Below are 25,849 nucleotides of genomic sequence, written 5' to 3'. Positions count from 1 at the left end.
CCAAATGGTAAATTATAGCTTCTCATTTATACCGTTATCTTGCTGATATATAAAAACTAAGAGTATCTCCTGAATTTCTTATTGTTTCAAATGCAGTTTTCTTGGTTGCTCTATGCTCTTCTGAAGCCAAAATATATTTACGCTGTTCCTTGGTTTTATTCCCTCACAATTTTCTCTTATGAGTATTATTAATGTCAAAATTATATATTTAAATCTAGTCATAACAAAAGGAGCTATAGTAGATATCTACCTATTGCAGAAATGCCTACTTATGTTTACTTACAATAGACAAGGAAAGAAGCTGTTGGTTTGGCTGAAGCAGAGAAGCCAAGTCTAGATTTCTCTTGCTATTTAATAGTAAAAACCCATGTGGAGTTGTTATTTTAAGTATGTTTTTCATTTATATGATGTCTTGCTCTACATTCTTCTTTTTCCTCAAAAGCTTATGCTTGACCTTATTAGGAAAAATCAGGAATGCTGATGGGTCATTATCTCCAAAGTGAATTGCAAACACACTAAAATTAAGTGTTATAAAAAATGAAGTAACAAAGAGGGTCAAGAAAAGATTAAGCAAATTTTTAATTGATAAGTCTATACATAATTAAGTATAAGTTAAGAAAAAAACAAGATGGTTCTTCTATGCACTAAACCTGGTCCCATATTCTAGGGACACAAAGGAAAAATGACAGAGGTTGAAGGAAATTTCTCTAACTTCTTTGTCACACAGATACACTATTCTTGTCTCCATTATAAAGGACTACAGTCTTGTTTTGATAAAAGGTATGTGGGCTAGTCAAGGCAAGTATCCCATTTGGCTTTACAAGTACAGTACCTAAACATGTATATGGTACTAAGGTGGCATTTGTGAAACTTTACAGTTGAAGTCATACTATCTGTTCTTATACTTTTAATATTTGCTCATAATTCTGTTATAATACTGAAAAATATTCTTAAGTATTTATTTTATTTGTGTAGGTGCATGTTTGTGTGGGTGCATACACACACATGTGGAGGTCAGAGGTCAATATTGAATGTCTCCCCCTACCCCCCAACAGGGTGTCTCTTTCCTTTTTTATTTAAAGAATTCTTCAATATTTTACTTATTTATTTTGTGTGTTTTTGTGTGTGGAGGTTTGCATGAATGCTGCAGCACAAGTGTGGTTGTCAAAGGACAACTGTAGACATCATTTGTTTCCTTCCTTCATGCAGGCCTAAGGACGGAACTCAACTTATCAGGCTTGACTGAAGATGCCCTGCCACAATGTGTCAGCTTGCATGCCCCTGATAAGGTGCCCAGCAGATCTCTGAGATCCTCCTGTCTCCATATCTCCAGCTATATGTTTACAAGTACAAGTCACTGCACCCAGCTTTTCCATGGGTGTTGGGAATCCGAAGTCAAATCCTCAACTTGCATGCTAAGCACTTTACTGAGCCATCTGCTCAGATTCTGAGGGAGGACATTCTTTAAGAAGAAGGCAATACAAAGCTCTTAAAGACAAGTCTCTCTTTCTTCCTTGTATGTATGTGATAGTCTCATGTAATTTACATGTGCTGATGCATCCCACTGATCATGTTCTGATTGCTTAAAAACTTTACATTTCCACTGTCTAAAGAATTTCATGTTAATACATTAATCTCTGACTCCAGCTGCTTATAATGTGGCACTAACTTACTTTTCAGAGTTTCTCCCTATTTTTATGCTTTTTATATCCCTTCTGGTTTCTATACTACATTGCTTGCTATTGTGAAAAAGGCTTTGCTGTTTCTTGTTTCCATGCTTTTCTTTATGACATTTCATTTTACTGCAGCCACGACCCTCACCACTGGCACAACACCTACTCATTTGTCTATTTTTTTCTTCTATGATTATTTTTCTGATATATCTAAGAAGCCGTACTATCTTCTTCCTCTAAATTCATGTGGTATACTATTTTAAAGATTTATTTATTTATTTTAAGAATATGAGTTCTCTGTCTGCATGTACAACTTTAGGGGCAGAAGAGGGCATTAGATCCCACTATAGACGGTTGTGAGCCACCATATGGTTTCTGGGAATTGAATGCAGGACCGCTGGAAGGGCAGTCAACGTTCTAAGCGCTGCACCATCTCTCCATCCCCCAGATAGTATGTTATTAATACCTCTTGTTTAATACCTAATTCCTTTTGCATTATTCTGTAGTCTTTCTGTGCTTTTTATCTTTCATAGAAGATACAAGGGTTTTATAACTAAGGGAATCTTATCTTAATTATTTCTGCATCTCCCATCATGTCTGGCACAGTACTTTTCATGGAACAGATGTACAACAAATGAATGGATATTTAGGGCTCATTTCCTAACCTGAGTTTAAATCAGCAAAGCCTACAATATGGGTTACTTTTCAGGCAGTAGGAATCAGTACAATCCAAGTAGTTATCTGTTGCCTTTGTGTATTCTGACTTGTTGGAGCTTCCATCATACTATTTATTGATATTTTTAGTAACATTTGTGTTATGAGAATCTACCATAAAATATCCCATAGTACTTCTGCTATCAACTTGACACAAGTCAATATTATTTGACAGAGTCACAATTGGGAGAATGCCACATTGTCAAATTGGTCTGTGATTGTGTTTGTGAGATATTTCCTTAATTTCTAATTGATATGAGTGTTCAAGCCACTACAGGAGGTGGCACACCTGGCCAGGATCCCAGTTCCTTCCTTGAGTTCCTGTTTTGGCATCCCTTGGTGATTTACTGTAACATTTAAAATAAAATAAAACTCCTCCTTCCAAAGTTGCTTTTGATCATGGTGTTTTATCACAGCAATCAGAAGCAAACTAGAACAGTGTTCCAAACAAAAATGACATACTCAGGTACACTCAGTTGACTGGACCAGAGGCAATAGTTGGGAATGCCTTCTTACTTGCCTATGATAGTCTTTGTGTGTCTCTCTGTGTGACCGATAACAGGTTCCATGGAAAAGACTGGTAATTTAAGCAATTAATATAATTTAGCAACACTTAGATTTTCTAGTACCTCACTTGTTTAAGCATGAGATTGAAAACAATTGTGCATTGAAAACGTCAGTGGGAGAGCTCTGGTTTGCATGTAGTAATTCCTTCTGTAAGGGGTGGTAATAGTGAAGATAACAAGCAGAATGGCAGAATGATACATTTTCACTGCTTCTGGTCAGTTGGCTCTATTTTGAGGCAGCTATTTTGGGGGCTGTGCTGTCTTTTCAAACTTTCCTTTCCTTAGGCAATTAGTATTCTTCATAGTTTTGCTTTTTTGCTTTTATCTTATCCAATTGACGTGGCAGTTACGCTAAAGGGCTAAGACCAGTGTAGAATGGAGGAATATTTGAGAATATCAAACAAAAGTGATAATGGAATGGAACCAAAACATGTAACTAAGAAACCTGTAGAAGTTTCTAGCTCTGCTTCCAGGAGAGATAGGAAGTTTCCTTCCTTCCTTCCTTCCTTCCTTCCTTCCTTCCTTCCTTCCTTCCTTCCTTTCTCTCTCTCTCTCTCTCTCTCTCTCTCTCTCTCTCTCTCTCTCTCTCTCTCTCTCTCTCTCTCTCTTTCTTTTCTTTTCTTTTTTTTTGGGGGGGTGTTGGCTTATGATTAATTTTCGCTCCAAAACCCCTCTAGCTTTTAACTAAGGATAGCTGCTTTGGCTGTTGCCTGTAGAAATGACTACCAGAGAGCTAAAGTGACTACTTTTTTAAACTTCATTTGCTTTTATGGGCAATCTAGCTATAAAACAAAGGACATCACAATTTAGATTACTTGAAATTAATATATTTACAGTGATAGTGAGGATATTCCTGGTGTTTCATAGTTGACAACACTGTAGTCCCTTGAGTATGAAACATCCAGAAAACCTAAAGAATGAATGAATAATGTCTCATATAGGCTCTCTGGGATCAGTATGAGGTATGAGATTTTTAGCAAATGAGTAGGCTTAGAAAATACTAGAAGATAATGACACCTTTTTGATGGTCTAGAATAACATGCTTTAATTTAGAAACTTTATTAAGTTTCTTAGCAGAGAAACATATTGATTAAAAAAATTATTTCAGTTTGCTAGTGCAACTCTTAATGGATGGAAGAAAGCTCTGAGAGCAGGGAGACAGAGAAATGGAAGAACACGGTGGAATGACTGCTTTCTATATGTCAGTAGGCATTTCTTTTAGCCTTTGCTCATGTAATATGATGTATAATTTTTTAAATTTATTTATTTATTAGAGATTTCTGTCTCTTCCCCACTACCGCCTCCCATTTCCCTCCCCCCTCCCCCAATCAAGTCCCCCTCCCTCATCAGCCCAAAGAGCAATGAGGGTTCCCTGCCCTGTGGGAAGTCCAAGGACCACCCACCTCCATCCAGGTCTAGTAAGGTGAACATCCAAACTGCCTAGGCTCCCACAAAGCCAGTACGTGCAGTAGGATCAAAAACCCATTGCCATTGTTCTTGAGTTCTCAGTATTCCTCATTGTCCTCTATGTGCAGCTAGTCCGGATTTATCCCATGCTTTTTCAGACCCAGGCCAGCTGGTCTTGGTGAGTTCCCGATAGAACATCCCCATTGTCTCAGTGTGATGTATAAATTTTATTATGAACATATAAATAGATTTTTGAAAAAGTCTTTTGTCAAGTTTGACAAAAGAATTAGAGGACATCTTTAATGACTTTATATACATAAAGCAGTATCACCTTCCAATCAAAACACTTTTCTCCTCTCAATCAAACCTTCACTTTAAGCTATCTCTATAAGCCTTCCATGAAGTGTAAACATGGAACATTAACCATTACCCAAACAAGAACTTTTCTCAAATAGGAAAAAAAATGAATATAACTTAATAGGTTTCAGCTATTTTTCTCACAATTGCCCAAAGCTTTTATGAACAATTCAGCATTAACTACCATTCCTCCTCTCAATTTGTTGAGTTTCAGTGGCTACCAATTTCTATTCCATTTATATACAATAACTTTAAATTCAAGCACAGAATATTTTGGGGGGTGTATAGGCTAGTTTAGTCAATTATACCAATTTAATTAAGTAGCATTTCTATATTTAGTATTAATTTTTATTTTTTCATTATTTGTCCAAATAGCTTTATAGCTCACAAAGAGGAAACAAAATTAATATGCCTAACTTTCTTTTTTTTAGATCAAGACAGATATGAAGGGAATATATGAGGAAGTGATCATCTTGGAGAACGTGGTCAGACAAACTAATCTGGATTATCCCGAGAAGAGTTACTATTTACCCCACCCACACTATCTGAACAGAGAAACATGAGTGTCTAGTTCCACTTGTCTTGCTTCATGTATGTATTTCCCCAATTAGACCACTTTTTATGGTATAACTTTACCTGTTGCTAATAAAATACAAAAGGAAAAAAACCAAAAAACACCACCAACAAAAGACAATTATTCCATTACTTGCTGATTTTTGAGGATCATGGTGGGTCTTCCATTATTAACAACGATAATGGGCCATACATTATAGCGAAAACTAAAAATGAACTGTAGAAACAAGCTAATTACATTTATGTTTTTAATCACCTTCTACCCAAGCCTCATGCTCATAAAACAACAATTAAAATATTTAATATTAAACACAGTGGGATTCCTTATTTCTGAGGCTTTCAAAACACATGATTATTTTACAGTACATTTACAGGGTTAAAACTTGCAAACTTATTACACTAGGGGCGTACACAGATTCCACATATCAACTGAGATCAGCTGAGACAAAAACATCTTCCTGACAAACTTTACTCTTCCTTTTTTGAAAGAGGGACTTGGTGTAGAACATTCACATTTACCAGACTATGGCAGCTCGAATGGTCTTACCTGGATTCCTTGGAATTCTCTTTCTGCGGTCTCTGAATGCTGCACCTGACTGTAGGGCTTCCAGAAGATTATCCATCACTCCAGTCTCATCACCCTCTGGAGGACGAGAGAAATCAGAATTAATCTTATGGCAATTAAAGTTAAACTACAGGAAAATAAAGGGGAAAAACTCCTGTCAGATTTACATAATCCCCTTAAATTAAAGACATATATCTGTTTTAACATAATGGGTCCTGTCAATTTCTGGCATCATAGACTACTTTGCTTATTACGCACCATTAAGCAAAATTCATGCCAATCCTACTGTTCTTTCAACTTAAAGACCTCGTCTTTTGTATTATTGATGACACACTCAGTATGCAAATAAATAGTAGCTGATCAGCTACTGCAGCCTTCCTGTTAAGATTCTTCTAAGATATTCCTAAGCAAGAACCACTGACCTGGCTTAATGCAATCAATGTTCAGGGCGTGATTTGATGAAGCGGAGGTACACAAGGTTAAATACTGATTGTATTAATACCTTCAGCATTCAACCATCATCTGCGATTATCTCAAAAGGCACTATTTGCAAAACACATTTGCATTCAATTCTTACCCAATCCATATCCTTTACTCATTTTGAAATGCTGACATTCTATAAAGAAAAGGTGACCACATCATCTGAAAGGCCACATTTTATATTGAGAAACATCAGCCAAAAAGTCTCATTTGCTTTTTAGAATGCTGGTGTGTTCCTCAAGGCTTTTCTTCTGGGAAAGAGCTATTAGAAATGAGGATGGAGAGTACTCAAAGAATGCTCATGGAATTCTGATGTGGGAGTGTCATATATCAATCTGTTGATTTCACTGGTTAAGCAATAAAGAAACCACTTGGCCCTCATAGGTTAAAACATAGGTGGGAGGAGTAAACAGAACGGAAGGCTGGGAGAAAGAAGCTGAGTCAGAGAGTCGCCATGATTCTCCCAGGCAGACGCAGGTTAAGATCATTCCTGGTAAGCCAGCTCATGAGCTACACGGATATTAGAAATGGGCTAGTCCAGGTGTGAGAGTTAGCCAAGAAAAGGCTAGATGTAATGGGCCAAGCGGTGTTTAAAAGAATACAGTTTCCAAGTAATTATTTTGGGTAAAGCTAGCTGTGCAGGCGGCCGGGTGCCAGGGACGCAGCCCACCACTCCTATTACTACAGAATTCCATAACAGAAATGTTTATGACATTACACTCTACTCTTACCTTTGACAACTCTGGCCATCAAGCACAGGCTGATATCCATAACAGTATTTATAATAGATATCCATAACGATATTTATAATAAAGTGTCAGTTGACAGGAATGTTACAGGGACCTAAACTTTCTATGTAAAATTGCCTAACTCTTGGAAAGAACCCTCACTAGGTGGACCCTTTGAGCTAGCTGTATGGGTCTGGAATTTGGGACATTTGTAGGTAGGAAGGATAAGACAAGAATGGATAGTGAGTGAGAAAATATCTCCCATTCCAGTCTAAGGTTAAACTAAAATCCTACTGTGCCTCAAGTAGGCAGAATTATATTACAGGAAAATTTCTCTAATAGGATAAGAACAAGCTAGAAGCACTACGCTCTTCATTTGAGTGGAAATTTCTTCAATGTTATAATTATTTATCCTTTTAAAATAAGCTACCTAGGACAGGATATTGAGTAAAAATGGAAAGGAGACACAGAGGTTCTCAAAAGCAGTATCTGATGAAAATGTAGTGGAAGGAGGATTCCCTGTGATTAGAGAAAGAGGGCTGTGTTTTTAAACATTAAGATCAATGACATATTTGGATCATCACTCAATATTGCCAAAAGAAAGAAAAGAGGAACAAAGTAGTTAAATAGCTCAATATGGATGGAATGTGACTAAGATAATAAATTAAGTATTAGATGCTTTAAATTCCTTATGCCTTTTCATATGGGAATAAGAAAACTAAGACATCGCACAGATGGTATATAAAAGAACCTAAATATGAACCCAAATCATTCATATTAAAGATAATATATTTAAAATAATGATATACTTGATATACTTTTTATCAGGCCAAGACTTAGAAATCTAGTGAATATTTCCTTGTGTACACTTTAATTTGATTAGCTGGAATTCAAGAACATGTGATCTGTGGCCACTATATTGGGCAGTATGAATAAAGGCAATAGGAAGCCATGTTACATGATCAAGCTTGTGTTTTCTAGAGGCTTGCCAAATCGCATCATTGCACAAAAGGAGGCAGAAAAATGTCTAAGAACATACCCCATTTATCTAAGTAACAAAAAACAGGAGAAGAAGGAATGGAGAGGCCATGTATATGGAAATTATCATAGAATCACTAAGACTTCGCTGGGGAAAGAGAAAGTTAAGCAGGAAAGGAGTCTGGATAATCAGGAATAAATAGGTTTAGCATAATCTGAGGACCTATGTGAAGAGCTCCAAGAATGTTCCCCACTCTGTGTATGTGGAAAGGTGAATGTGTGGATGCCACAGCATACATATGCAAGCCAGAACAGAACCTTAAGTGTCAGGCTTCACTTTACAACTTATTGCAGACAAATTCTCTTTGTTGTTGTGCGTGTTTCCCTTGACCCTATTTGACAAGAGGCTTGCTGTCACTAGAGCTTTGGGGGATTTGCCTATCATCTTCGCTTCCCATCGCAGCATAGAAGTGCTAGGATTAGAGACTCTTAATTTACTGTGGATTGCTTTGATATGAGCTCTGGGTATTCAAACTCAGGTCTGCTTGCTTTCACTTTCGCAGAAAGCACTTCTATACACCCAGTGTCCTTCTCAGCCTCTGGATTGCAGCATTTAACCAGAAGTCAGGAAAAGGAGAAGTATAAAGACAGAGAAGAAATCTTCACAGCTAAAGAACAACATACACATTAGAGTACTATGCTGCGGTAAAAAACAATGACTTCTCGAATTTTGCATGCAAATGGATGGAAATAAAAAACACTATCCTGAGTGAGGTAACCCAGACCAAAAAAGATGAACATGGGATGTACTCACTCATAATTAGTTTCTAGCCATAAATAAAGGTCACAGAGTCTATAATTGGTGATCCTAAAGAAGCTAAATAAGAAGGCGAACCCAAAGAAAAACATATAGTTATCCTCTTGGCTATGGGAAGTAGACAAAATTGCCAGGCAAAAAAATGGGATTTTGGGGGTGGGGTGGGATGGGGGTAAGGGGAGATGGGGAGAGAAAAGGGAGAAGGGGAGGATGGGAGGAACTTGGGGAAAAAGGATGATTGGGATAAAGGAAGGTTGGATAGGGGAGCAGGGAAGCACAAATCTTAGTTAAGGGAGCCACCTTAGGGTTGGCAAGAGACTTGAACCTAGAGTGGCTCCCAGGAGCCCAAGGCGATGTCCCCAGTTAGTTCCTTGGGCAGCTGAGGATAGGGAACCTGAAATGACCCTATCCTATAGCAATATTGACGAATATCTTGCATATCATCATAGAACCTTCATCTGGTGATGGATGGAGATAGAGACAGAGACCCACACTGGAGCACTGGACTGAGCTCCCAAGGTCCCAATGAGGAGCGGAAGGAGGGAGAACATGAGCAAGGAAGTCAGGACCACGAGGGGTGCATCCACCCACTGAGACAGTGGGGCTGAACTATTGGGAGCTCACCAAGGCCAGCTGGACTGTGACTAAAAAAGCATGGGATAAAACCGGAATCTCTGAACATGGCGAACAATGAGGGCTGAAGAGAAGTCAAGGACAATGGCACTGGGTTTTGATCCTACTTCATGTTCGGGCTTTGTGGGAGCCTAGCCAGTTTGGATGTTCACCTTCCTAGACATGGACGGAGTGGGGAGGACCTTGGACTTTCCACAGGGCAGGGAACCCTGACTGCTCTTTGGACTGGAGAGGGAGGGGGAGAGAAGTGGGGGGAGGGGGAGAAGGGTGGGAGGAGGGGGAGGGAAATGGGAGGCTGGGAGGAGGCAGAAACATTTTTTTCTTTTTCTCAATAAAGGAGTAAAAAAAAAAAATGATCCCTTCACTCCAGAACAATGGCAATGGGTTTTTGATCCTACTGCATGTACTGGCTTTGTGGGAGCCTAGGCAGTTTGGATGCTCACCTTACTAGACCTGGATGGAGGTGGGTGGTCCTTGGACTTCCCAAAGGGCAGGGAACCCTGATTGCTCTTTGGGCTGACGAGGGAGAGGGACTTGATCGGGAAATGGGGAGGGAAATGGGAGGCAGTGGCAGGGAAGAGACAGAAATCTTTAATAAATAAATAAATTTTAAAAAAAGAACAAACAAGAGAGAGTAATGATGCAAGTGAGCTTCGTATGCTTGTGGGAAAATGGTAATTATAAAGACTATATAAACTTGAGGTGTAAAAAAGTGAACAGAGCAGAATACAAAATGGTTTCTATCTATGGCTTACATAAATTAGATGAAAACATAAAATTTTATTAATGGGTATTGTTACATTAAATATTTTAATGGTATATTTTGATTAGACTAAAAATGTGGAATATAAACACAAAGATGGCAAAAACAAATCCTTTTGTTTAATTTAGCTATATGCTACCTGACAACATTTATTGAAATACTACGTTATGGCATGTTTCTCATCTATTTCTCATAATCATTTCCTTCCTTTCTTGTGCGACATTTTAACACATATTTTCTCCAGTGTTCACCCCTCTTAAAATGCAAAGTCATGGAATGACTTCTTATCTATTCATGTTATGCGATGTTTATCTATGCCACAAACCAATGTACTATCAAAGATTTTTCTCTAACTACCAGGAACTCACCTCCTGTGGTGATACTGCTTTTGTTGAGAATATATATATATATATATATATATATATATATACATATATATATCACATTGAGTTTCTAAACCAGCAACAGAAACAGCAAGAACAGTTCTTTACAAACATCTTTTGCTTATCAAAGGGAAGCAATGTAGTCCATTACAGTTTCATTTGCTCCGTGCTAACTTTAAACGAGATTTTCATAAAATGTCTAACCTTAACAGAACAGATCTAAATTTTGCAAATATAATCATAGGACCAATTTACATTGCTTCCTCAAACAAAATGGAAACCAATATGGTCACTTGAAAGATATTACCTTTTATTTTGAATGAATTTCAGTGAAATTTGGTCTGTGATTTAATTGCGTTAAGTTGACAGTTCACTTAGAATTTTCAAGTTAATATAACCATGGATTCTTATTTACATGTAATTAGTAGTGAGTAACTTTTTACTGTATATGGAGTCAAGTCAAGGGAAAAAATGTGTTCCTTTTTATTGTAAATGAAAAATATTAAACACACAAAAAGTGCTTTTTTACAACATGCAGTACCTATTTTCCTGAGTAAAGAAATACCAAGAGAATTTTGTAATGCTTTTTAGTCATTAAAATGATTATGTGTGGGCACGGTTGAGAAGTAACAATTCAGAGTTCACTTTATAGTCTTTCATCACACAATTAGTTACAGAGTACACCAAGGAGCTAGGTGGGCTGCATAAAGTTTCAGGACTCTGTAAACAGCTTATCATCCGATAAACTGAAAGGCATGGGTGACAACGCCTTCTGTTTCATGGTTCCCACAGACCTTGTCATTCAGTAGACAGTAAAGCTCAGTTTTCAGCACTAAAGCTGACCTATGTGGCATTGACTTATTTCCCCCAAAGTGTTTGGAGATGCCACAGATTAAAATAAACACTAGGTAAATTAATATTCTCTGAAAAAAATTAATGTTCTCGGCTATGCTTTTAAGCAAAACTATTCCCCGATGGCTAGCATATACTTATGTGAAAGAATTCTCTATGGGCTTTGCACAATTTTGCATATTTTTAAAGTCTATTTTTATAGCAATATTTTATATGACACAGAGTTTCTATCTAAGGTAAATGGTAGGTTTGTCTGCTTTAAAAAACAAATTATATGTTCCTCCAGGGCAAATGCTATGTAGCTTTGCTTTCAGTCCATTATAATAGATTAGGGATTTTCTAAGCTTAGGGCTCCTCTGGAGTGCTGCAAACCCATTGTCTGTGTAGCCTCCATCTGGCAGCACCTTTGGACCCCTCTATCGAAGTAGAAGAGCAAGGAAAAGGATTAAGAACATGAGAATACATAAATCATACTACTTACTCTATATACTGTGTTTAGTCTATGTACACTATGTATATGTCTGACCTCTGAGCTATGTACCTTGCAACAATATCCATTAAATTGTGGTATGCTAATTCGTTAGCTACATCATTTTTGAAATGATTTTTATTCTTTTCTTTCATTCTTGTATCAAATACTGTTAATTAGAATATTATTTATGTATCTAGTAACTGAACAGAGTCTTGGACACTTCTATTATTGCAGATTACTCCAACTCACCAGGCTTGATAATTACTAGCTAAAACATAATACAAGTTTCAAGGTATTTTCTCTTAACTGCTTAGGAACAGGTGTATTTCACAGTCTGTTGGATTTTATAATATTTGCATTCACTTTATCAGTTGAGCATGCCTAATCCTAAACCCAAATCTTTTCAAAACTTACCAATTCGGGAGTGGTTCAGATTAAGAATGTCATTTCCTAGAGTCTTAAAAACCTGCGCATAATGACTTCATTATAGATTTCTCAAATTTTCAATTTTATAATTAAAGACCTCTGTCAAAACTGAAGAAAGTTGCTATCAACTAGTAACAAGTGACCCCAAAGAAACAAATGCTTCTTACTGAGGGTAGGACACTTCTTTGTGAGATAATAGCTGCAGATATTAATTTCAAAAATGAAACTATGCTTTCTATGAACAAGAAGACCAGGGAAAGATGGTATGAATAAATCTGGCCTAAATAAAGCCTCCCAAAACATTAAATTTCTGTAGTAATTTAGGTATTATAGATATTTGCGAATGAAACAGAAATAGAGCCAAACAAACAATAGCAATCAGTTCAAAGACAGTCACATCTAGAGTGCAACTCAGTTCACATTTGTGTGTGCTCATTCTCCCTTTCTGTATATGATGCAAGTGTAAACACTTGCAAATACTAAAATGCACAGATTTTAGGTACACAGTTTGAACTGTATGACAGATTGATATAGCCATGTAACTACCACTGTAACAAGACATAATCCCTCTTCCTTTCTTATCCCCACACCCAGGCAAACCCCTGATACTAATTTTGATTGTAACCTAAAATTAGTTTTAACTGTCATTATTATATACTTTAAAAGTGTGTTTTAAGGCAGGAGGTGGTAGTACACTCTTTTAATGCCAGCACTAGGGAGGCAGAGGAAGTTTGAGGCCAGCCTGGTCTACAAAGCAAGTTCCAGGACAGCCAGTGCAACACAGATAAATCATGTCTCAAAAAAATCCAAAAAAGTTTGCTTTAGTATTTATTTTACATGTATGGATGTTTTGCTTGTAAACGTGTCTGTGTACCATGTATGTGCCTGGTGCCCATGTAGGCGAGAATAGGGTGCTGGATCTCCTGGAACTGTAATTTCAGGTGGTTGTGAATCAGCACGCGTGTGCTGGTGGGCAAACTCAGGTCCTTTGGAAGAGCAGCCAGTGTTCTTAACTGCTGAGCGATCTTTCCAGTCTCTTATTATACTTTTTACAGTGTCCTTATTGAACAAGCACTCAACCACTGAATTACAACCCTAGTTCCAAACCATGCAGTTTTCAGTGAGTGAAAGAGTTGAGGTCATTTAGAATCAGCATAGTCCCTTGAAAGAAAGTAAATATGAGGAGAGAACGTTGAAAGAGCCACATTTACAATGGGATAGGAATTCATCAGTGTGGCTATGAGACAAGGCCAGTTCAGGAACCCTCTCCTCTGCTGCTCAAGGACCTAGCTGGGGACATCCCCTTGGACACCTTGGAACCCCTCTAGAGCCAAGTCTCCTGCCAACCCTAAAATGGCTCCCTTAATTAAGATATTTTCTTCCCTGCTCCCATATCCACCCTTCCTCCATCTCAACCATGCCATTTCCTCAAGCTCTCCCCAATCGTTCCATTCTCCCTTTTCTCTCCCCATCTTCCCTTCCATCCACCCCACCCCTACCCCCGTGCTCCCAACTTTTGCCTGGCAACTTGTCTACTTCCAATATCCAGGAGGATAAATATATGGTTTTCTTTGGGTTCACCTTCTTATTTAGCTTCTCTAGTATCACTAATTATAGGTTCAATGTCCTTTGTTTATGGCTAGAATCCACTTATGAGTGAGTACATACCATAGAACCTTCATCCAGTGATGGATGGAGATAGAGACAGAGACCCACATTGGAGCACTGGAATGAGCTCCCAGGGTCCAGATGAAGAGCAGAAGGAGGAAGAATATGAGCAAGGAAGTCCTGACCGCAAGAGGTGCCGTCCACGCACTGAGATGGTGGGACTGATCTAATGGGAGCTCACCAAGGCCAGCTGAACTAGGACTGAACAAGCATGTGATCAAACCAGACTCTCTGAATGTGGCTGACAATGAGGGCTGACTGAGAAGCCAATGATAATGGCACTGGGTTTTGATTCTACTGCATGTACTGGCTTTTTGGGAGCCTAGTCTGTTTGGATGCATACCTCCCTAGACCTGGATAGAGGGGGGAGGGCCTTGGACTTCCCACAGGGCAGGGCACCCTGGCTTCTCTTAGGACTGGAGAGGAAGGGGGAGGGGGAGGAGAGGAGGGGGAGAGAAATGGGAGGAGTGGAGGAGGTGGAAATTTTTAATAAATAAATAAAAAAAAGAAAAAAAACCCCAATGGGATAGGAATGATTAGAGCACAGATCTAACCAGACTTAGTTTAGCAAAGAAAGAAGATTCAAAGGGTGTCCTGCATCTCTGAGAAAGTTAAATCCACGGTTAGATCTTCAAGAGCATAGGAATGTGATGGGGGTGACATTCAAGATAGATCAGCCTCACAGCAGCATGCAAAACAGACCAGTTGGGAGGGAAATCAATTGGAAAAAAAAAACAAAACAGAATTTAATCCACAGTCGCAAATACCGTTCTGCATGTAAGCCTGGGCCAAGTTAGCTCATCCATTTGGACACTTTTGGTAAAGGCCTAAGTAGCAATGTCAAATTGGTTTTGTGAACAAGGTCATCAGCAGTAGTGAATGGAAGCTGACAGCATAAGAAGGCAATGACAAGTGGAGGGCAAGACAAATCAGTGTGGGATTCAATCTTTCTCACATAATCTATCAAGGTCCAGATTAAGAACATGTGCAAGATATATGGATTTGCACATGACATGAAATTAGAAGACTGCTCACTTATCAAAAAGAAGGAAACAAAATCCCTTCTCAGGAATCTATACAAAAATGAAGGCCCTTCGCTGACAAATCGCTCTTACAATTGAGCATGGAACAACAAGGAGGGAATAAAGACCAAGTGAGAGATCCGTGCAATATGGTACAAATAGCATACCATACTGCAAACACTAATATCTCTGCATAAGGGTAACAGTAGTGCCATGAGCGAGTCAGAAATAAGACAAATCAAGGCATTTTGCAAAGCACTGACTCCACAGATGTAATAGAAGCCTGAACAACGTGTACTGTATTCCAGAGCACCCAGAAAGCCCCTATCTGATGGCAGGTTTTGTTAGTTTGTGGTTTAATTGGAAAGGAGTTCACAGTGATTTGGAAACACCAACAAATGATCACTAAAATAATGGTCTATGAAGTTGTTCACAGGCAGAAAGTGTGTTTTTGGTTCTTATAGTCATAGAACAAATATTTTTGGGGTTTGGGGGATGGATGTCGTAAGTGGACATTGCACTCCAAACTGATAGATGATGTACGTTTCATTGACTTTTCCCCAACTACCTACGTGTTGTGTGCTATGTAAGAGTTTAGCAGGGAAACTGAGCTGGAGAATTAAATGGTGCCTGATGTATTTGCATCTTAAAGAGACGCTAGTTAACACAAATGAATGGGTCTCTAATGGTAGACGTTCTATGTAAGAACTTTCTGGCCAGAGGCACATTTCTGGCAGCTTGCCCTGAGGTAAGAGAGCTTAATAGTAAATGATAGTTAAAAATAATGTTCATGCTTACTCATTTTTTTCCTTCAGTTACCCATATGCTAGAATATTGGGAGCTGAAAATTATGCATTCTATAAATAAACAAACACCCAATAAACCTGTATGTTAATATTTACTAGAAAAACCATTGTTGATGCCGCTGGTAAAATATCTCACATTCAATATTTTACATAATTAATATTTCAAAGAGACCTTTGAAATACTCTGTGTGTTTTATCAGAATCAATCATTTACTAAGGGCATGAAACACTAGTGAAAGGAAAAGCAAGGTAAAGGGAATCTTTCAGATAAGATAAAGCAAAGATATTTTTGGAGGTAGGAATATTGATAACATTTAGCATTTATTGAGAGTCTAGTACTTTCTGGTTGATATAAATCCAGTTTATATCAAATCCTCTTTAGTTTTCCAGGCAAAGAAACTGAAGCAAGCATAGCTACATTAACTTACTCTGGTTCACAGAACTGTAAACTGCCAAACAGAACCAACAAAAAAACACAGGAATGCCTTGAGCAGGGCTGAACCACAGCTCTGATGATTATAGGTAATTATTGGCACGAGTTGTTTTTTTTTTTTTTTTTACAATCTACATGCTAAGGATAGTTCTCACATCTTGAATGACTTCTAAAAGTAAAGAAGAATATCCTATACTACATGACATTGTCAAAAATTCAAACTTCAGTCTCCAAGTCTTATGGAAACCCAGTCGCTCCATTCCTTATGCATCATTTATGGCAGTTTTTGTGCTATGAGAACAGAATTTAGTTGTGACATGGACTTGGTGGCCTGTGAAACCTAAACTATTTACCAGTCAGCTCTTCACAGAGGAAGGTTGTCCATCCTTGCGCTCTAGCGTATGCTGCCAATGTAAACACTATATAGATTTTTAAATTTGCTTCTGAGTTGTTGAAGGACCTGGCCAGGGCCAGCCAAAAAAGACAGGCTTCACAATAGGGGAAGGCAATCAAGAACATTAGTATTTACTATAAGGCTACTTCTTGTGATTGATATGCTTCCCATTTCAGTGTAGAGCCAAGGATGAGACAGCTATGGAGTAGCAATTATATATATACTTACAGGCAAAGCCATCCTTTTCCCCTCTGTATCCACTGATGTACATTACAATATTAAATTGTGGTCATATATAACAGAAGTGTCTGCCTTCAGCTACTTTACTGAGGCAAAAGGCCACAGGCTGCCCTTTGGGCTTTGCTTTGTGTATGCTTTGTGTTCCTCTGCTAGTTTCAAATAGGGCAAGAGATGGGTTGTTTTGCAATCTGAAGATAGCCATCTACCTACAAGGTAGAATGCATATAAGTGATAACATGAATTAAGAGCCTTTCATTAAGTGACATAGGTCCCTCAGCTTCTCCTTTCCTTAGGTGACATAGTTTGCTTTCAGATTCAAGGAGAAAAAGTCTTGTATGGAGACTTTACATTCAAGAATCTTTCCAACTTTTCCTTTCTCTCTATGAGAGAACCCACTTTCTCATTGATGCTGGACAATTTAGTTTCTTTAAAAATGACCTATATAACTTTTTACCTATCAAATACAATACTGAATAATAAACCACATCATTTTCATAGGAAAGCCAAACACAAGCCTAATAATGAAGCAGAGGAGACAGAAGGGTTAATTTGGGCATCCAGAGCATAAAACTGTGGTCAAATATACATTTGCATGCTACTTGGTGACTAGCATAAGCTAAGTGTGGAGTGGAAACCATTTTGCAAAAACCGACATTGTGAGGGTGTACTGTTGTAATAAATGTCCTACATCCAGCAGGAAAGGTAGTCAACCACCAAGTATAAAAATGTTGTAAATGAGGGAACTACAATTCTTAATTGCTGGTGGTTAGCATGCAAGGAATAAGTGGACAATTCATCAGCTGTCAATCTAACTTTCAAATTGTTGTGTTCTTCTCTTGCTTATCACATTCTGTAATGAATCACCTTTCCCACCAACTTCCTGTGCAACTGCAGAAAGGCAATTAATAACTTCACTGTTTTTATTAGCATATATTTCTTGTCACTCCACATTTTTGCATAGCAACTTAACTGATATTTATCTTTTAAGTGCAGGAAGTTCATGTGTGTATGATATGTTCATTTTTTTATATAATCTTAATTTTGTGTGTGTGTGTGTGTGTGGCAGGGGGAGGAGGGTTGTCACACACATGCCACAGCACACTTGTAGAGGTCAGAGGACAACTTTCCAAAGTAGGTTCTCACATTCCACTCTGTTAAGGCCGTGTCTTAGTTCTGTTGCGATACTACATATTCTAGCTAGCTGTGCCGCCACCCACACTCCACCTTGCCCTAGAGTGCTGGGATTACAGATGCATCCCACTAAATCTGGCTCTTTAACTTGGTTCTGTGGATCAAAATTTGCTTACACAGCTTGTTTTACCCTCTGACTCCTGTATTTTTCTGAACGCTTTACCTGAAGACTGCACACTGATGGATTCTTAGTACTTCGCATATTAAACATTTTATAAAATTTATGTTTTGTTATATTTTACTTCTTTTGATTTCTCAAGACAGGGTTTCTCTATATAGCCCCAGATGTCCTGGAACTTGCTCTGTAAACCAGGCTGGCCATGAACTCACAGAGATCTGTCTGCCTCTACCTCCAGAGTGGTGGGATTCAAATCGTGCACCAACACCACTCAAGTTACTACCTGTACTTTTATTACAAATAAATGCCAATTTGGCACCTCAGATAGCTTTCTTTGTTATTTAGCCACTCTGACATACTCTAGATGTGCATCTAGTTGACTGGGTCAGTGAACCTTTGCCAGGAAATCTGAATTACCATCTTCTTTAAAAAGAGTATACACGTGTATATGTTTTTGTTTGTAGGCTTATTAATGTGAGTGGGTCAAAAAAGGTAGAGGCTAGAGGCATCAGAACTGCTGGCTGTAAAGAAATCTGACATGGGTGCTGGGAACTGAACTAAGGTCCTCTGCAAGAACAGTCTACACACTTAACTGCTGAGCCATCAATACCAGACATTTTTATGCAAGATAATACAGATTTTTTCTCTTTCAAGAAGTAAAATCTCTTTGGGCAAAGAGCAAGCAAAACAAAACCCATGCATAGTCACATGATTTATTATGAACTCACACCTAATGAATAGGTATAAATACAAAACTGTTTTTTTTGTTTGTTTGATTTTAGCCACTACCACTGCTTCTATAACACCAAATTTCCCTTCCCAGAGATTTCTGTTTGTAGTTTCAATATCAATCTTTTATGTACTCCAAAGAGTATCATTTATTCACTACTGCTTAGCTTTTTGGATATTGGTTACTGTAGGAGCCAATACTCTCACTACCTCCTTACTACCGAAGAATTGAGATCCTTCAGTGAGTTTAAAAAAAAAAACAGAGAAAGAAGAGAGAGAAAAGAGGGATTGTCTACCATTTAAGTGATTATTGTTTTTAACTTGTTTGGCAGGGGTTAGGGTTATTAAGGATCTGTGCAGGATTAAGGAGGAACAGGAAACAGGTCCAAGCAGCTTCTTGGTCAGTCTTCACAGTGAATTAATTCACCATTCAATATACAACCAAGGCTATCCCTCCAAGGACAATAGTCCTATGGATTCACTACTGTTATCACTTCAATGTTTTGCTGTTGCTATTTTGTTTGTATTAAAACAGGGGCTATAAGCTGGGCAGTGATGGAGCATGCCTTTAATCCCAGCACTCGGGAGGCAGAGGCAGGCAAATCTCTGTGAACTTGTGGCCAGCCTGGTCTATAAGAGCTAGTTCCAGGACAGGATCCAAAGCTACAGGGAAACCCTATCTCAAAACAAAAACAAAAAAGAAAACAAAACAACAACAACAAAAACAGGGGCTATATAGGTATTCCAGGCATCCTGGGGGCTAGAATTACAAGCAGGTACTATGATATCAAGCTAAACAAATATTATTTTTCTTTCTTTTTTTGCAGTGGTAGGCATCAAAAGTAGGGGCTTTCATAATTCTAATTACCCTTGAGCTATATGTCGAGCCCTTTACTTCAGTATCATTGATGTCTGTTTTTATCTAGCCATATACTCTACACATGTGCACCACTGCTAACATAAAATAAAAGAGAAAACTTTTATTTTCTGTCCTGTGACTTGGCAACTAACCATTCACTGTTGTGTCTTTTAGTTTAATAGCCACCTATGTCACCTAAAAAAAAAAAAAAAAAAGGACAAACTGAATTAAAGAGGGGTGAAGAGAATTTTGGGAAAACAGTTTCTTTTAAGCTATCATTTACACTCATACTACCTTATGGATGGCTGTCTTCATATTACAAAACAATCAGTTTCTTACCCCATTTGAAAGAATCAGAGAAACGTAAAGCAAAAAGGGCTGCCCATGCTTCTTGCCTCAGTAAAGGAGCTAAAGATAGATACCTCTAGTAAATACATGGCAGTACAATTTACATCAATAAAACAAGATGAAAAAAGTATAATTTGCCTCCTCACTCCTTCTTTTCCTTCCTTCCTTCCTTCCTTCCTTCCTTCCTTCCTTCCTTCCTTCCTTCCTTCCTTCCTTCCTTCCTCTCTCCTTCCTTCCTTTCTGGAGAGTCCTGAAAGACTGCTTCAGGAGAGAAATACTAAGATTCTATTTGCAAATTCATTGGATCTCCTGATGAAATTGAAACAAGATGCTGAAAGTTAATTTTATAGAAAGCGGACCAAAATGACTCTGGGTAGTCTATGGCTTTTGTTTTCTCAGACTCTGGGACTTATGTCATTGTCAGGTGTTTGTGGTCCTTTGATGATGGAGATACCTACATTCACACACACTCTTTTCCATTGAAAGCCCAAATTACCAGTTATTCCCCAATTTTCCTATTTATAAAATTTCACATTATCTAAGATCTAGCATGTCTAAAGTTTATTTAATCATAAAGAAATATTTACTGCATTCCCTAATTATTTCCTATCCCAATTGTTTCATTTCTCATTAGTCCCCAGACGTGGAATTTGTGGACGTTCTTTTACATTTTTTATCCTTCTTCAAAGTCAGCAAGAAATTTATACCAATGTTTTCCATGCATAAAATCTCAAATCAGCATAGCTTTTCCAATTGAGTCAGTCATTTCTTAACCAGGATCATTACTACTTGAAAACAACAGCAACAACAGAAACAAAACCAAACTTGTTGAATTCCATTCTTATCTTTTCCAGGATTGAAGTCTAAGCCTTTTCTAAGATTCAGTGCTTATCAGATGTGGTCTAAAATGCAATAAAAAATAAAATTACTTTTGATGTTTCCTTGGCTTCTGCTATGCTATTTTTGTTTATTATTTAGTATTTATCTTGAGTAGTCATATTTTTGTATGTTCCCTTATGCATTTCATTTAAGAAATGAAAGACTAAACCAGATACTTTATCTGTTTATATATATATATATATATATATATATATATATATATATATATAGACTAGTATGTAAATATATTTCAGCTTACCATACCTATTAAGGGGCGAAATTGCATGAGTTTATTTCAGAAATATTTATAAAGGTAACAGACAATTCAAATAAATATGTTAATCATAGTATGCTTTATTAAATTATTAACATTCAGAGAGGCATTAATTATATACCTCACAAAATAAAAGGGATTTAGCATACAATAAGTAATAATTAATTTTAGGATAAATAAATAAACCCTCTGAGGCAGAACTGAGTGGAAATTTTAAATACCACTATTACTATTTAATTTAATCTAACTTATGAATTTTAAAAGAGAATATATTAAAAATAATGTGATGAGTGTATATTAGACCTTTTGATGTTTTAAATAATCAGGTTAACACTAATTAACCCATTCAGGATTTTAAAATTTTCACTTGGTGAAAAAAAGTAGCATTTCTGAATTCAAGTTTTCTAAAATTAAGTCCTTCAGTGTCCATGAATACAGACAAGGCAATATAGAATTGAAGTCTCTTGAAAAGAATCTATATTTACAAATCGGTGAGCAATGGTTATGGATGCCATTGAATTATATGAGTTGACTGGTTAAAAGAAAATAGTACAGAATTACAAAATTAGGCACCAATACCTTGGAGATATCATCATGTCAAATTCTGAAGATTTTGTGCATCTTTGAAAATAAAGTCATAGCTAATATTAATGTTTTTATACCTCACAAACACCTAGTGAAACCAGAGAAAATGCTGGCATTTAAAGATTTTCATTCCTTAGAATTTAACATCACAAATGCCTTAGGATGTCTACTTGACCTTTGTACCACTTTGATTTTAATTCAAGAACTCCCATGGCTTCTGTCATGCACTATGCTATGAAGCAACTATATTGTTTTATGCAGTTACTGTTGTACCACTCATATATATATATATATATATATATATATATATATATATATATATATGTATGTATGTATGAGACAGTGTTTCTCTGTGTTATAGCCCTGGCAACTGCTTTGTAGACCAAGCTGGCCAGGAATTCAGAGAGAGAGATCTACATGCCTCTGCTCTCAAAGTGCTGGGATTAAAGGTATGTACTACCACCACCCAGCTCCATAAATACTTTTATATTGTATGAAAATGGACAGGCCTGCAGTGAGAGTTGAAAGAAAAAAGCATTATTTATTTAAGCAGGCTTTAAACTCAGACTGGCCTTGAACTCCTGATTCTCACGTATCACTTTCCTGGATTGCAGATAAATGCCACCATTCCTGATATATATGAGACCATTTTTTTTTTGGCATGGTACTAACTAGAAAAGACTTAAGATTATAAACAGATTGCAGTCCTGGCTCTTCTTAAAACAGTTGGCTCCAGAGAGGACAGCAGAGAGAGCTGCGATGAGGAAGCACTTCTCCAGTGATCATTCACTCAGCATATTCTTTATGAAGTTGCTCAATGACTCTTCCAAGCTACCAATGCAAAACCACTAGGTACTTACTCAATGGGCAATATTAAGTCAAACCTAGAACTAACTGTAAGGGATCTGCCTAAGGCTATGTATATTTGCACCCTCTGATGCAGGTCAAGTTGGAAGAGAATTTGCATAAAAGCTTCATTGATTAAGCTAAGCAAAAATAATTTCTTATACTTTATGAATGGATCAAGTACTTGTGGAGTCAGGGGTCTAGTAAGACAGTTGTCTTAGTATGGTCCATAGGATGATAAATTGTCTCAGAAAAATCTATCTAAAGGAGAAAACTAGTGGTTTTATTAAATAAGGTATCAAAGACTTTATCTGGCTTGTTCATCGAAAAGCAAAACTTTTACTATTTATAATTATTTTTTCCTCTTCAATTAATGTGGTTTAAAAATTGTCACTTGCCAAAAGGGTAGGAGTGAGGAGGATACCAAAAGCTCTTGACAAAGATTTAGGTCAAGGCAATAGTGTTTCCTTTACGATTTGTTCATCTAAACTCATCACTAAAATCTTTGCATACTATGTGATCTCATTCTGGATGGTTTGTGTCCTATTTATAGCCTATATCAGCGGAGGGAAATTGCAGTCCACAAAGAAATGATAAGGACCATTTTTCACTCGGAGCTTTCATGGCAGCTAGTGATTTTTAGGATAGGGAAAATTTATCCCCATCCTTTCAAAACAATATACTACTTGTGCTCCTATGACATGTGGGATTCTGGATCTTTTATAGAACTATGATTTCTATGTTAGGGAAAAGAAGAAAAGGATATATTATGATTTATTTGAAGAAATTACTCAATCCATGATGCTTTAAAAGTATCATTGTGTTTGTTTTAGCAAGAAGCATTCATATTAGCAGTGCCTTCACCAAAGAAGGGAGAATATGCTTAGGGGAATCTCTTAAATGCTGAAATTTGGTGATATTTTAAAGTTTACCCTGAATTGGGAGGAGAATGAAAAATATATAACTCCTACATCAGACTCAATCCTGGAATAATTAAGATGTGCTGACTGGATTAATCATTTACTCACTCATAAAGTGTAATTTGAATGCTGGTGCTCAAGATATTCAAATATTGCTTGATCTAATTAGAAATGATCATAGCATATTAATTTGGAAAAACGTGAAAAACAATGTTAAATTAACAAACTATATTGAGTATTTTTCTGAAGAAATATTATGCAAACAAGAAATATGTTCATGGGATGTAGTAGGAGCTGCGGGTTGCATTCCGCCACCCAGCTCCCGCCACCCGCTAGCTTTACCCGAAATAACAACACACAAATTGTATTCTTTTAAACACTGCTTGGCCCATTAGCTCTAGCCCTTACTGGCTAATTCTTATATCCTGATCAACCCATTTCTAATAAACTGTGTAGCACCGGTCTTACCGGGAAAGATTCAGCATGTCTGACCTGGCGGCTTGCTTCATCACGTCCATCTGCCCGGGAGAGGGGAGCATGGCGTCTCTGCTCCAGAGAGCAGAGCTGACGAGTCTGAGCTCACTTCCTCTTCCTCCCAGCATTCTGTTCTGTTTACTCCTCCCACCTATGTTTTAACCTATGAGGGCCAGCCAAGCAGTTTCTTTATTTTTTAACCAATGACCTTCCTCCATCAATGGGAGACCAATATATCTTTAGGTACCACTTTGAAGGCTTATTTCCCATGGTGGCCTTGCAGTAACAAGAAGAGAGTCTTCTTACTTAAAAGTGATTTAAATTGCAAAAATCTGCAAGTGGAATTCTTTTAAATGTCAAATAGCCTATAAATGATCAACTAGGGTAGAACAGAGTTTGAGCTTCATCCATAACCCAAAATGATTATGGAATAGTGGGATGTTCCTTTTCTACTGGAGAATTAGGATTTTTATTAGCTTGAACTATATGAAGTTGGCATTTTTTTAGGTCAAAAGTGGTCAAACTGCAGCAATTTCATATACTTTTAAATAAAATTTAGAAGCACAATTAAGCCATGTAAGCTATTAGTAACCCTTTAAGAAAATATTTCCAAACAGCAGAGAGGTAGGCAAATACAAGTGGGAGACAGCACAATGCAGAAAGCAATTCTAAAATACATCATTTGAACAATATAGACTTCTAACAGTTCCTGCAATTCACAACAACAAACTCCATATTCTAAATCTGCATGAGTTACTAATGCAACCACTGTGACAACAAGATCACACAGTCAGCCAAGGCTTGAAACATCATCAACTTTCTGTTTGGGCTATTATTTTGATGGTGGAGATACTGCCCATTTTTACCGAGGTTAATATGCTTTGCTTCTTTCCCTAAAATTCAGGAACAATTTTATAGGATGTACCAGATTCAGCCCCCTTTTCTCACTCCAGCATAGGGATACAAGGCAGCTTATCTTGTCATTTTAATGAAACATCTTTGAGGTATGATTTCACTGGGGAGAGATTTAGAAATCAAAGCTTAAGCAGGGTTTGTGGAAATAAGTTAATGCAGTACTGAGAAAAACACAATCTCCAGAACTCATTTCTTCCCTCAGCAAGCATTAATGAATGTCAAACCTTTATAGATTGGTTAATATATTTAGAGATAGAGAATACTTGTTTATTTTTCTGAAACTGTAATTCAGCTAGTACTTCAGTGAGAATTGAATAAATAAATCCAATTATTCTAGTGTTTTTCAGAGGAATATTCAACAACATTTGCAAAAAATGTCAATTTTAGTTTTTCTACTTCAAGCACATAAAATAATGACAACTGTTTTAATATTACCTAGCATAGCAATATGTCTGCCGCATTTGCACTTTCTTATTAATTGTAGTTTTATGTTTGTGCGCTTGAATTTATCAGATAGGAAAACAAACCAACCAACTCAGTTCAACCAAATACCTAATTACATTTTTCATGCTTTTTGTCATTTTGGTGAGTCTCTTGTAAAAGAACGTCAGCATGACTTTTATTAATGTCAGAGAATGCATTTTTTCCTTTTGATGGAAGAAGAAAAGACCTTTCACATTCAGAATTCAATTTTTTTTCTCCTAACATTTCCAATGACACAAACATATGGTAAATAAAATTATCCTAATAAATATTAGAGC

General features: G+C 37.2%; 1 protein-coding gene across 3 annotated transcripts in view; it reads right to left on the bottom strand.

The window, feature by feature from the left end:
• The window catches only part of Diaph2 (diaphanous related formin 2), a 736,918-nt gene that overhangs the window by 131,555 nt on the left and 579,514 nt on the right, over positions 1–25,849 (bottom strand). For all 3 annotated transcript variants that reach the window (XM_075958584.1, XM_075958587.1, XM_075958586.1), the window contains one exon: positions 5,838–5,933. In XM_075958584.1, coding sequence (XP_075814699.1) covers positions 5,838–5,933 — 96 coding nt within the window. The remainder of the gene's footprint in view (positions 1–5,837; positions 5,934–25,849) is intronic.

This window comes from Microtus pennsylvanicus, chromosome X, assembly GCF_037038515.1.
Source record: "Microtus pennsylvanicus isolate mMicPen1 chromosome X, mMicPen1.hap1, whole genome shotgun sequence".
Lineage (NCBI taxonomy): Eukaryota > Metazoa > Chordata > Mammalia > Rodentia > Cricetidae > Microtus > Microtus pennsylvanicus.
Note: the sequence above shows the minus strand (reverse complement) of the source record. Positions and strands in the feature narration are given on the sequence as shown.